We start from the raw sequence: 14,511 nt of genomic DNA, 5'->3' as shown, positions 1-14,511 counted from the left end.
CTCTGGCTCCTACAATCCTTCCTCCCTCTCTTCAGCCTAATGTTTGGTTGTGGATCTCTGCATCTGTTTCCATCAGTTACTGAAGGAAGACTCTCTGATGACCATTAGGGTAGTCCCCAATCTGATTACAAGAGAAAGCCAGTTCAGGCTACATATCCACTGTTGCTAGAAGTCTTACCTGGGGTCATTCTTGTTGATTCCTAGGAATTTCCTTTGCATCAGGTTTCAACCTGACTCTAAAATATGCCCCATTTCCAGTCATCTCTTTCAGTACTCTCCCCCTCCATTCACCTCCCAACATGATCCCTCAAGTTCCCATCCCCACCTGTCCCAGTCCACCTACAAGATCTTTTCTATTTCCCCTTCCCAGGGAAATCCATACATCCTGTCCCCCTTTGGAACCTCCTTGTTACCCAGCCTCTCTGCATCTGTGCATTTTAGCATGGTTATCCTATACTTTACAGTTAATATCCACTTATGAGTGAATACTTACCATATTTGTCATTCTGGGTCTGTGTTACCTAACTCAGGATGATTTTTTTCTAGTTCCATCCATTTACATTTTTTTCTTTTTTTGTGGTACACACCTTTTATCCTACCAATCAATAGGCAGATGCAACCTGTGAGTTGGAGGTCAGCCTATTCTACATAGAGTTTCAAGACAGCCATTACTACATAATACATTTACTTTTTCTTGATGTCATTGTTTGTAACAGCTTAGTAATACTCCATTGTGTAAATGTACAACATATTCTTTATCTATTCTTCAGTTGAGGAGCATCTAGGTTGTTTCCAAGATCTGAGTATTATGGATAAAGATGTTATGAATGTAGTTGAGCAAGTGTCCTTGTAGTATGGTTAATCATCCTTTGGGTATATGCCCAAGAGAGATATAACTGGGTCCTGAGGTAGATCAATTCCCAGTTTTCTGAGAAAAAACCATATTGATTTCCAAAGTGGCTGTACAAGTTTGCACTCCCAGTAGCAATGGAGGAGTGTTCCTCTTGCTCTATATCCTCTTCAGCATAAGACGTCATTTGTGGTTTTGATCTTAGCTATTCTGACAGGTATAAGATGGAGTCTCAAAGTCATTTTGATTTGCCTTTCCCTGATGACTAAGGATGTTGAACATTACTTTAAGCTTTCTCTGCCACTTGAGATTCTTCTGTTGAGAATTCTCTGCTTAGTCGGTACCCTATTTTTAAATTGAATTATTTATTTAATTTTTTTGATGTCTAGTTTCTGGAATTCTTTATATATTTTGGAGATCAGCCCTTTGTTAGATGTGGAGTTCATGAAGATCTTTTTCTATTCCATAGGTGGCCGTTTTGTCCTACTGATCATGTCCTTTGCCTTACAGAAGTTTTCAATTTCATGAGGTCCAATTTATTAATTATTGATCTTAGTGTCTGTTCTACTGGTGCTCTATTCAGGAAATTATCTAAATGCAATTAAATCACTACCAATCCACAAAAATAGATTAATGATTGTATGAATTTATTGGGGGTGTTAACGTATAATACAGGAAACTCACAATACAGGAAATAGGGATTATAGCAGGATCCTAGAATAATGAGGCATCGTTCGTTGCTCTTCTCCAGAGAGCTCTGCTCTGATCCACACCAGCATCCAAGACCATGAGGTAGCAAAGGGAAGAGAGTACATATATGTTCATGCATCCCAGGTCTTAAGGGTGCCCAACCAGGCTAAGCCCAAGAGGCAGGTACCTAGCAGCTAGCTGCTGCCTCACTACAGCTGGTGCTTCAGGGCATGGCACAGACAACCACCCACTACATTGTCTCCTGTGCCAGTGTGTTCAAGGCTACTTCCCACTTTCTCTTCTGTCAGATTCTGTAACTGCATTTATGTTGAGGTCTTTAATTCACTTGAACTTGTGTTTTGTGCAGGATGATTTATATTGGTCTATTTTTGTTCTTCTACATGCCAACATCCAGTTATGCCAGCACCATTGATTGAAAATGCATTCTTTTTTCCATGTACAAAGTATTTCAATCATACCTACTCCTCATTAATCTCCTCCAACTCCTCCCTGACTACCTCCACCAGGCCCCATCCCTACTTCCCGTCCTTTTTTTTAACTGGTTAAGGTCAGTGAGTGCTCCCCATATGTGCATGTGGTATGTGGCCATTCACTGAAACATGAGCAGTCTACCAGGGCCTGCATCCCTGAAGAAATCTGACTCATCTTCCCCTCAGCAGCCATCAATGTCAACATCTCTTTAGCTAAGATTGGGTCTCCGTGAACCCCTCCCCATCCATGCTGGAATTTTGACAGGCTTGATGTTGCAAAGGTCTTGGGCAGGAATCATAGCTGCTGTGACTTAAGAAATGAAATCACTCCCTGTCTATTGCAGTTTTGCAAGAATTTGGTCTTTTTCCATTGAAAGATGAAAACCTCTGTCTCTTTTCTATTACCTGAGGGGATTCTCAGCTTCTTGAGGCCACTTTTATGCTCTGAGAGATATCAGTCTTCTTTCATCTTCAAAACTAGATGCCAATCAATGGATAAATGGATGTAGTAGCATTTGCTCTGCCCACGACCTTGGGCTATATGGCCCAAAGGAGGCAGTGCTTCTTACCTTCCTAGGTGATCTCTTAAAATGAGAGGAGAGAGGACTCATATTTTTCTTTCTTCCTTTTTCCTGGAGTGAACCTGGGTCCTCTGGATTTCAGTCAGTGCTCTTAACAACTGAGTATCTCTCTCCTCTTTAAAAGAAAAGAGAGAGGGGTCATGAGGCCCCTGCTTCCAACTTCCTGGCATGCTCAGACTGCCAGGTGGATTCGCTCCTAGTCAGAACAGAGGACAACTTCAACTGTTTACTTGTTCTATATTTGTGAGTGTATTTCCTCAATTTATATCTTAATAAATCTCTATTATCCATTTAAAAAAGAAAAAGAAAGAAAAGAAATCACTCTGTCATATCCTGATAACAATGCTGAGTTCTACTTGGCTCAACTGTTACTCTCTTAATGGGGCCCCTTCTACCTGCTCCTATTAAAATCCCAAGTTACCACTGGATCCCAGTATTCTCAGTATTCATCTTCTTGCCATCCTTTCCTTCCCAAAGAGCACTTACCACATGCAAATATATTTTCTATAATTTGCCTATTATCCATTTCTCTTCATTACAGTATTGACTGCATGAAACACATAAATTTGTGTATGTAGTTTCATAGAAGTCTTCCAAGTGATTTCTAGAAGTGATAGGGACTTGCTAGATGCTCAACAAACTTACGGAAGAAGGGCTTCCTTGTCAGTTATAAAAACTATTTAGCTATTTAATAAAATATCCAGTTAGTTCTTCTACAAACATTAAACAGGATTCATAGCACTCATCTTGAGAAGGTTTATGAATCACCTCGTGTTCACCAGAAATAATACAAGAGACTTCTAAAATTGCATAATTTTCTCTCAAGAAATATAAATACAGTAAACATTTTATTGACTACAAATATATGCTTATTGTTTTCAAATGTAGCTGAGATAATCATTAAAGATCAGCTCTTTGAGTACTAGGTTGTCATCTATATTTTTCATCTATATTATTATCTAAATAATAAATGAAACATTAGTCAAGGTTGTTTCACCCATTTTTATAACAAGAGTATCTAACAGATCCTGTTTGGGATGTTAAGGTGTAATAGAGATGAGAAGTTAGCTATAAATCACCAATATAACTTTCCATGGTGAACATCTTGGTGGAAGGTATCTTGCTGTGAGCGTCCCATACCCTCCTGACATAATTAGCATACAAACAATTAACCACAGAACAGCCCAGATGTAAGAAGTCTTCCACATACAGACTGTCCACCAGACCCCTGTGTTTAGTTAATTGAGTTTTCCTGTCAGTATTCTGACCCATAACTGTCTCTTTCCATTCCCTCCAGTTCCAGTGAAAGGCGACTTTGCCCTGGAGATCCCTGTGGACTTGAGCATGGCTCCTGAGGCTAAAGTACTCATCTACACCATCTTGCCTGATGGAGAAATGGTTGCAGATTCTGCAAAATTTGAAGTTGAAAAGTGTCTTCTCAACAAAGTAAGTGATTTATTTCTTTAAATTTCTATTTGAAAAGAGAAAAAATGGCTTAAGGATACAGATTTCAGATACACTAACCCTGGCAATTGGTGTGTGCCTCAGTGGCAAACATACAGACAGCACCAGAGTGCCAGATTTCTGTTCACAAACCCCCAGAATGGCTGGAGGGTGCAAGAAAGAAAGCAAGGAAGTGGAGCAGGAGAGGGGAACTGAGTGATTAATAACTGGCTAACGAGTCCCAAGTCCTGTAACTTAAAAATCATTATATTTATGCCATGTGTACGTGCACATGAGTGCACACATGTGGGGAAAAGAGAACCATGTTCACATGTCTGTCTCCTCCAACATGAGTCCAGGAGACCAAGGTCAGGTCATGAGGTCAACAGCAGGTGCCTTTACCCGCTGAGCAATCTCATAGACCCTAATGTCACATCACTTTATGCAAGACCAGTAATAGAATCCAGGCCTATCAATGGTTAGTGTATTTAGTTTCCTTCTAATTTTTCATTATCATTTTCCTATGTGTGTGATAAGGACACATAGATAAGAGAGCTTTGCTGTTATTAAATGTTATGATACAACACTGTTAAATGTGTGCTCATGTAAAAAGCCAGGCATGACTGGAAGCTTCTACAACACCACTGCTGTGGAGGCCAGAGGCAGGAGAATTGCTGGAACTTTCCACCGGCCAGTGTAGCTCCAACTTCATGAGAGACAGTCTCAAGTCTATAAGATAGAGAGTGAGAGCAGGACACACACACCCTCCTCTGGCCTCTGCTGGGTGCATGAATACATGCACCTGCACACATGTGTGCATTACACCACACTCACATACCAAAAATGAGCTATTAACAAGAATTTCAGGGAGCTGAAATAGTTGTTTGTTGCTTCAGAGTTTGACTGACACATCTCCTGTCTTCCTAACTCAATCCCAGTAAAGGAAGCAATGAGCCGTGGCTGAGTTCCGACAGTCATAATCTGGTAAACAATGTGCATGCAGAGTTACAGGGTGACTCGTGTGTTAGGCTTCTTGGCTGCAAGAGCAGGAATGCTGGCTAAGCTTGATTTCCCTTCCCACAGGTGGACCTGACCTTCACCCCAGCCCAAAGTCTTCCCGCCTCACAGGCCCATCTGCGTGTTACAGCTTCTCCTCAGTCCCTCTGTGGCCTGAGAGCTGTGGACCAAAGCATGCTGCTCCTGAGGCCTGAAGCTGAGGTTTCCCCTTCCTGGGTGAGTCCCCATCATCCTGTCCAAGAAAGGCCTGTGGTGAGGCTCTGAGATGATGGTTCTGATAAAAGAGTGGTCATTCAGACACTAGGGATCTCTACCGTAAAAATATCATATTTAATGCTAAAGGCATCACTAAGGGAGCTCTTCATCATAAAATTCCAAGGAGAAAGCTCTGAAAACTCAGCCAATAAATTCAAGACAAAGCCTGAAGTCCAGCATTCAGTGAGTTGTAAAGCTTGTGTGTGACCCAGGCATTCTGGGTTCTTACTGTGCCTCTCCTACCCCAGGAGTGGCTAGTCCCCTAACACGCTCATGATGGAGCTTTTCAGAGAGACGCTGTCTGGGGGAGCCAAATGAAACGATTTACACAAATGGAATCTTATACATCTCAAGAGTTCCTCAAATAAGGATAAGACAGAATGCTATAAAATTTAAAAGCAGAGTACAAGGAGGTACTCAACTTATTTTGAAAATTCTCAGAAGCGTAACTCAAGCCATAAACTATTTACTGGAGTCTCAGCCAAGTTAAGGAGATCAAAACTCTTCTTCCTATCATATTAAGAATGATGTTTATTAGGAAAAATTACATCATCACTGTAATAGTTTTAAACATTATTATTGCCACTGGCTAATACCATATTTTAAAATGTATGTAAGGTGCTAACACAATTTAAAAACAGTGTTACTTCAGATAATGCTAGGAACTACCCAGTTTTCAACTAATGTGTAAGTTAAACCAGCATTTAAGCTTGTTTTAGTGATGAAGGTTTTAATGCACATGCAAAAAAATGCTTAGGAAAGTATATGATCAATACGGTTTTCTTTTAGATTTCGACTTTTTCCAAATCCATTAAATAAGAGATTTTTTGAGCCATTGTTTGAGCCAACAAATACAGGCAATTAGTTAATAAACAAAAAAAAACCAAACTCATGTACTGCCCAGAGAGTTATAAGAAAAAACATGAACAGAGTTCCCTTTCTCCCACCACCCTGCCCTATCCATGCTTTGGCTGCTTGTACATTCAATGATCACAGCTATTCCTTTACTGTTTTATTCCACATTCTCTATCACTCGTGGAGAGTATTGGCCTTTATTCATTATTGTCATCATCTATTCATTCTTACTAAAAAGCAGCATATTAAAGCTGATTATGCAGACCCTTCTGGTCTTCACCTTGCCTACAAATCTATATGATTACTGTATGAAATCCTTAGACAGTTTTCATTTCTATAACCAACACATGTGGCTCTTATGAAGTCAGACAGTGAGCTGTGGTCATATTTCCTCTCATTTGTGTTCCTCTGTTCTGACATTTAATTGTTCCTTCTTATATATGCTTCAAGGCCATCCTCCTCCTCACCTGATTTCAGTTCTCCAGCATCTGTGGCAGTGCTCAGTTTGCTGCTGTCACCAGCAGAGCCCTCTGTCACCCTGCTATCACCTGGCTGACTTCTGAAACACAGGTGTTCACCCCTATTTTGGGAAGTCCCTTCAAAGTGTTTTCTGACTTCTGTGACTTCTTCTCAGGTTGCTGCCTCCCTTGGGGCACTAAGCATGTGCTAGTGCTGTTCTGAGGAAGAGGGAATCAGTGACAAACTTCTTTTGCAGCTATCAGTAGCTATACTTATGGTGATAATTAGTACTTGGAAATGGGCAAATTGTTAGCTAAGAAATCATGTTCCCTCAGAACTCTGGAGACATTGGGTGGATGGATTCATCTTCCTAAGTTAGTGCTAAGATACTCAATACCATTAATTCTGCATCATTCTATTTGTTCAGTATTTCCTCTCTGGAATTTTTTTAAGATCTTTTATTTATATCAGATATTCAGAATATTCACAAGCATCTGAGGCCATGGGTTCTTACTGTGTCCTGGTGAGCCTGTGTATCATTTCTGACATACTGTTTTTAAATGCATGAGATAAAATATGTAAGAATACCAGAAAGAAGAATTGAAAAAAAACTATGCCCTGTATGAAATAACAGTCCAAATAAGCTACAATATCAATACAAATCATCACTGAGCAAGTTAAAACCAGAAAGGGCTGAAGCAGAGATCGCATAAACACTCCTATGTTTACTATGGGCTATCTTAACTCACATCCTTCCACACACTGGCTGTCAACTAAGTATAGTAGGGACCAGTGGAGCCCACCTCCAGCCGGGGTCTCTGCACTGAGAAAATAGGAGTTCCCTCTTCAGAAGCTGAGGGTTCCTGAGTACCAATTGTGCAAAGGTTGCCCTGTTCTGCCATGTGGATCAAGCTGGCCATCTTTTAATCCACTCAAGTCCTGACAAATGATGATACAGACAGCATTTCAGGCTACCTGAATAGACCAAATATAATGTGAAAACATCTCTGATATTGCATGAGGTCAAAATTCATAATCTTCCTAATACGTGTGTATGTGGCTGCTTATTGATTCATAAGTCAGGCAATGTTAAAGTTCTGTTATATACCTAAGAAAGTAAGGATATGAATTTTCCTACCCAAATATTCAGATTCCTAAATTCTCAGTCCTTTGAGAACATGGGGATTCCAAGTTAAAAACCTTGATGGAAAGGTTAATTTGCTTCTTTTCTAAGATTTTTTTTTTCAATTCTTATATATTTCTCTCTCAGTCTATTGCTCTTATTAGGCAGATGGTGAGTGTCTTGAGGAAATTGTCTAACATTGTCTTTCTTTTACCCCAGTTGCCCTTGGGATTTCTACTTTCTGAGCATTTCCTTCAGATGTACCTGACGTATTTTGAAATATTTTGTCGCAAATTAGTTTTATGTCTAAACCTATTTTTTCCTGCTCTAGATTTGAAAAAATCTTGAGTTTACTGCATGGATACAATGTACCCCACCTCTGTGAGAATTTATAGTTTCTGTTTGTTTGTTTCTTCTTTCTTTTTACTTTGGAGGTTTTCTTTTTATTATTTGGTTTCTAACTACCATTCTTTCCTCAACTCTCCTATCTTTGATCATGTTGGTTTCTGTCATTATCACTGGATATCTGTAGAAGAATTGCAAGTTGATTAGTTGGGAACTGAAGCTGGCCCTGTGGTCTGGGCTTGGGTGATGCTATCTGTCACATGACTGGCTGTGTTGCTACTTTAGAGCAAGCCAGTATGTTCTTTGGAGGAGCCACCAAAGGCAAAAGCCAGTTCGCGAGCTTTGTTCCCCAGAGTCACCACCCATCCCAAGAACAAGTTCATGTCTCAGAGTCACAGGTTCAGAGCATCCTGGGTTGACAAGACTTTGTTTCTTGTCTTCCTCACACATTCCCCTAGCCTTGCCTTCTAGGGCCTCCTGACCTCCAGTGTCAGGCTGGGTCGGGTGCAGTCTGGCAAACTTGCTTGTACATCATCAGCTTCTCCTGTGGCTGCTACCATGATGCCCTTGCATTTGGACACGTGACCTGCAGTCCCTCTCCCTCTTTCTAATTACATGCACTGCAGTTTGGAGTGTTGAATACATCCTTCTGTCAAAGATGGAGGTGGCTTGGGTTTGTTTGTTTTGTTTTGAAAATTTTCCCCCAAAATATTAGGAAAAAAAATATGTAGAGAAATTTCATTCAGATCTCTTCAGGCTATTTGCGAACTGACCAACTCAATTTTTGTTTTGTTTGTTTTTATAGTGTACCAGTAGGCAGAAATATACAACCTTGTATTTTATATTTATTGAATGGTTTATGTAGTGTAAATATATTTCTAAGTGTTTGATATATTTTATTAAATTATATTAAAATTACATTATTCTCAAATATAATATGCAGGATTTACGTTCATATTTTTTAAATATGTGAAGTATTTTTAGTCTTTTTCTAAATGTTGTGAACACTTTCAGAATAAAGCAATCTTCAACAGAAAATATTCAGAAAACTCTGTTAGGGGATCATTGAGAAACTGAGAAATGATTTGCAGTGATCACACTGATTCTTTTCATTTTGTGTGAATCTTCCAAGAAAGCCCAAGAAAGAGGCTCCCTGTCTCCTGTTTCTTACAGATATACAATCTGCCAGATATGCAGTCCGGCAATGCCATCCCAGGTTCACACCAACTATTTGAAGATAGACAAATGTGTTGGTGGGGTGGAGATAATGGTGGACTCCCACCCTTACGGCCTGATGAGAGGGATGTCTACAGTTACGTGGAGGTAAGCATTGTTACCCATTAACAGGCTGCTCTAGGAGTTATTTAGGTTTCGTGAAATGCTATATTGGTAAAGAATTTTAGAGTCAGGCCAGGGATGTGAATAACTAGCAGACCAGCCACCTTACCTGTGGTGGTTCATGGATTCCATCCCAAGCACTATAAAAACTGCATCTTGGAAAGTGTCCAGTCTAGGCACAGAGTGGAGGAATGGCATTTCCTTAATTCTGGTTTGGTTTTTTTTTTTTTTTTTTTTTTTTTTTTTTGAAACAGAGTGTCACTATGTAGTTCTGGCTGTCCTGGCACTCACTCTTTAGATCAGGCTGGCCTCAGACTTACATGATTTGAAACAAGTCTTTCTCTGTCCCACCAGCCAGCTCCCAAGTAAGGACACAGAGCTTCTTATTAATTGTGAATGTTCAACCTTAGCTTAGGCTTGTCCCACTAGCTCTTATATCTTAATTTATCCTGTTTCTATTCATGTGCATTTTGCCTTGGGGCTTTTGACCTTTATTTCATTCTTTATGTCCTCCTTTCCTGCTTCCTCTGGCTAGCAGTCTGGCATCTCTTTCTCTTTCTCCCCCCATCCCATTTTAAATTCCTCTTCCTACTTGCTCTCCCTTTCTGGAAGTCCTGCCTACTCTCCCTGGCTAGCTACTGGCCATTTAACTTTTTATTAAACCAGTCACAGTGACATATCTTTACGCAATGCTATCAAGTTTCTCACAACAGAGATCTACCAGCCTCTGCTTCCAAAGTGCTAGGATTAAAGGCATGCACCACTGTGCATGGCTGTAAGTGACATTTAAAATAACAGTGCTTTGTATTAGAAAGAAGACCAGCCTGTATGCCTCACTACGAAGTCTGTGTACCTCACCACACTCTCTAAAGAGCATGAAAATATTATTTGAGTAGGAATTCTACTTGAACATGTGAACCTATATCTGAATCAGTTACTATAATTTTTATACACATTGAGTTTTTTTCAAAATTTTGAGATATTTTGCTTGATTACTAATTTTCTTTCCAGGACATGGGCTTAAAGGCATTCACCAACTTGAAGATCAAACATCCTAGACTATGTGTTTTATATGGTGGATTTCCTCCAATAGCAGGTAAAACAACAAATCAGCATTTATTTTTAGAATAAAATAAATGTGAATTATTTACCAAAGGTGATAAAATATAATTATAGAGCATGTATAGTATCAAAATACAGGAGAAGGAGCCCAAACTTACCTGAGCAATTTGTGCCCAAATGCATGCTGCTACTATAAGGAAGTTAGAGATTGGAGACTATTCCTTCAATGTTAAAGGGACAGATAAGACAAAGTGATAATAGAGAATCATGTGAAGTATGAAGAACTTTTGTAGACATGAGAGAGGTGAACAGAATTTCCTAAGTATTAGAGATGAAGAAGAGAAGGAAAAAGCCGGGCATTGCAGATAGAGGAGAGGATGGAAGAAGCAAAGCACTCAGGTCAAAGGTCACACTCACTCTCTTCAACCAATACCAACCACGTGTAACCTTTCCCTCCTCCTTCATGGGAGACACTTCCAGAGTGGCTGCACCAGTTTGCATTCCCACCATCAGCAAGAGAGAGTTTCCCTTTCCCGTTCTTCGCCAAGTGGTTTAAAGTTCTCAAAGTTGTTTTAATTTAGATTTCCTGAATTATCAGCATGATGAACACTTTTTAAAGATTTTTCTTAGACATGTTTTTAAAACTGTGTTTAGATCCCATTTGTAAATTGGGCTGTTTTCTTGACTCTTTGTTTTTGAGTTCTTTATATACTATGGATATTTACCCTCTATCATATGTATAGGTAGCAAAGATTTTTCTCCCACTCTGTGGGCTTCCATTTCACTCTATTGATTGTTTCTTTAGCTGTGTAGAAACATGTTAGTTTTGTGAGGTCCCATTTGTCAATTATTGACCTTAATTTCTAAGTGAATGGGTCTTATTTAAAAAGTTCTTTCCTGAACATCTGTTTTGGAGGGTTACTGCTTATGTTTCCTTTCTAGCAGTTTGAGATTTCACATTGAGGTCCTTGATCCTTTTGGAGTAGATTTTGTGTGGGGCCATTGATGTAGGTCTATTTTCATTCTTCTATATGTGAGCAGCCAGTTTTCAGAGCACCATGTGTTGAAAATGCTGCCTTTCCTCTAGTGTGTGTTTTTTTGCATGTATGTCAACTACCAAATGATCTGTGTTTGGATCTTGAATTTTGTTCCATTGATCTACATGTCTATTTTTGTGCCAGTACCATGCTGGTTTTATTACTACACCTTGCAATATAACTTGAAATCATTAATCCCTATCTTCATTATTATTCATATTCTAAATACTAAAATTTATTTTTACATGTGTGTTAACATAAAATAAAACATAATTCTGACTGGACTGTATTAATTTTCCTCATACTGATTTGAAAAGTAATAGAAATATCATCACAAGCAACAGGACCTAACACAGTGACTACTCTAGACTGTGGATAAATAGGGCAATTATCCTTGTAGATGCTAAGGCAATGAACGAAAAACATACTTGATAGAAAACACCAAATAATTAAAGGCAAATAGAAAGACAGGTGTGAAGTTGTGGCCATCACAGAGAAGGACCTCTAGAAATGAGGCTGTCTGTGTGTCTATGAATTTAATATTGGGCGAGATTTCCAAAGCTGAGATTCAGTTGGGAAATACTTAGATGAAGCCCTAACTAAATCTGCATGTATACTTGTTCTTGGAAGAAGCAGAGCACAGGACCTCTGTTGCCACCTTCAAATCTTGCATTTCTTGCCAGTATAAGTCCAATCCAATGCTATAATTTTTGAGTTATAAAGTTTCTTTGCATCACCAAAAAAAAAAAAAAGAAAACAAAAAACAAAACATAACCTTGATATGGACTTTTCTATTGTATGTATTTCTGTTCTAAGAGTTTGTACCTATACCTCTTTCAGTTTTTATATAAATGGAAACCTATGAAAATATTGCATTAATCCTATAAATCTAGATATCTAGAGAAAGAAAAAGCATTCCAAGAACTTCTGCTGATAATGTAGCCATCACTCAGCTCTGGTCTAGAGTGATGCTCATTATAGCCACAGGATCTGTTGCCTAGGAGGTAGTATTATGGATCTTCAATCCTTCTAGGGGTAACGTTATATTTGTAAGCATTCCCTGACTATCCAACCCAAGAAAATATGCACCATGGTTCCTTCAAATCAAACTACAGTAGGTGATGTGTTCTCCAGGATTTCATAATTTCTGTTTTTGACAGAGGTGTCACCACTCTCCCCCAAAGTGAGAGGTTCAATGTATCATTTCCAGTGTCATTTGGATAGCATTTAACAGTCAAGAAGAAACTGAAAATTAAGCTACATTTACCCTGTACATTGTATCCCATTGTACTCAGAACTATGTCCATTTATTCTATTGTAACCTCATAGTGCCTGCTAAGGCATATGATGATGGGACTAACAGAGAACGTGAAGAAATCATGAACATACCAGTACATAAAGATCCACCACCAAAGAAAGATCCACCACGTGAAGATCCACCTGCTGAGACAATTAGAAAATACTTCCCTGAAACCTGGATCTGGGATTTAGTCACAGTAAAGTAAGTAATATCTATTTGTAAGATTCGGGCTAGGTATGAAAATTTATTTCTTTGTTTTCTAGTAATTTTCTAATTAATTTCTATCATAAATATCAGAAATTATTTAGAAGACCATTACATATCAATCCATCAATTATAAAATATATTTATTTCCATCACTCTTAGGAAATTCACATAAAAATTTATCATATACTTTCCGATGCTTAGAACCATTCAGGAATGCTGTATTGAGTAGGAAGTGAAGCAGTCCTACATGGAGTAGACTACTAGACTGCTACATGGAGTGGACCATATAAGTTACAAATTGTCCTATGGTATTGTGGAGATGGGAGTTCAGAGACAACTTCAAATCTATGTTCAAATTTCCACTAACATAGAGACTAGAGGTGTCATGAGGCCATGATTTGAGCTGGGTAAACAAGGCTTCAAAATAACCCTTATTCTTCCACCTGGAGTCCTGTTTACACTGTTCACTTCCTATGACTCTTTTAAAATCTCAAAATGGGGGCTTGAAGTCACTCTCATTGGTGATAGCGTTAGATCACAATCATAGTGACCATCTCAGAAATAACTAGTTCACGTGCTCACTTTCTGGGCCTCACATTCTCACTCTCCCAGCTCATCAGGAGTAGCTGAAGTGGAAGTGACAGTCCCTGACACCATCACTGAGTGGAAGGCAGGAGCCCTCTGCCTGTCCAGTGACACTGGACTTGGCCTCTCCCCTGCGGTATCTCTCCAAGCCTTCCAGCCCTTCTTTGTGGAGCTCACGATGCCCTACTCTGTGATCCGTGGAGAAGCCTTCACGCTCAAGGCCACCGTGCTGAACTACCTCCCTACATGCATCCGGGTGAAGACCTTTCTGAATAAAGCATGACCAGAGGGGAAAAGGGAAATTAGTGTGTGTAAACTTTACCTAACAATTAAAGGAAAAGAGGGAATAAAGGGAGGAAGGGGTTGTATTGGGCCTGTCAGCACTGGTTCTAAATGCTTAAGAATTCCCAGACTCTAGCTACATATACAACAAAGAGTTGTTCAACAATATGGACACTACATAAAATGTATTAGGTGATTTTGCCATTATTGAAATAGTACAAACTGTACTGACAGACACAGGATATTCTGTATGGTCTCTGGATACCATCAAAAGATATGGTCCACAAAGATGTACTGGGCTGTTGTCACGATAAAATGGCATATTGTTCTACAATGGATTTTCTTTTGTTAGAGGTAGATGTATACCAACACACACTAGTTAAAAATATAGTCCAGTAAATACATCTTTGCCATCAATATAAAGCAATCATGAATAGATAAATATATAGTTCACTCTCTACTTATTTGTGTAGATAATGCATAGATGATAGCTAAATAAAATTCTATACATGTATGTGCAGATGAAATACATGCAAGCTTCTGTGTCACCTTATGTGACATTTTAGGCACATGAGTTTCAAAAACACCGCT

General features: G+C 39.1%; 1 protein-coding gene across 1 annotated transcript in view; it reads left to right on the top strand.

Moving 5' to 3' along the window:
• The window catches only part of LOC114700725 (alpha-1-inhibitor 3-like), a 62,791-nt gene that overhangs the window by 26,214 nt on the left and 22,066 nt on the right, over nucleotides 1-14,511 (top strand). Inside the window, 6 exon segments of the mRNA XM_028880409.2 lie at nucleotides 3,910-4,058; nucleotides 5,139-5,288; nucleotides 9,283-9,432; nucleotides 10,459-10,543; nucleotides 12,876-13,047; nucleotides 13,666-13,894. Coding sequence (XP_028736242.1) covers nucleotides 3,910-4,058; nucleotides 5,139-5,288; nucleotides 9,283-9,432; nucleotides 10,459-10,543; nucleotides 12,876-13,047; nucleotides 13,666-13,894 — 935 coding nt within the window.

This window comes from Peromyscus leucopus, chromosome 3 (assembly GCF_004664715.2).
Source record: "Peromyscus leucopus breed LL Stock chromosome 3, UCI_PerLeu_2.1, whole genome shotgun sequence".
In the NCBI taxonomy this organism is placed as follows: Eukaryota; Metazoa; Chordata; class Mammalia; order Rodentia; family Cricetidae; genus Peromyscus; species Peromyscus leucopus.
Note: the sequence above shows the minus strand (reverse complement) of the source record. Positions and strands in the feature narration are given on the sequence as shown.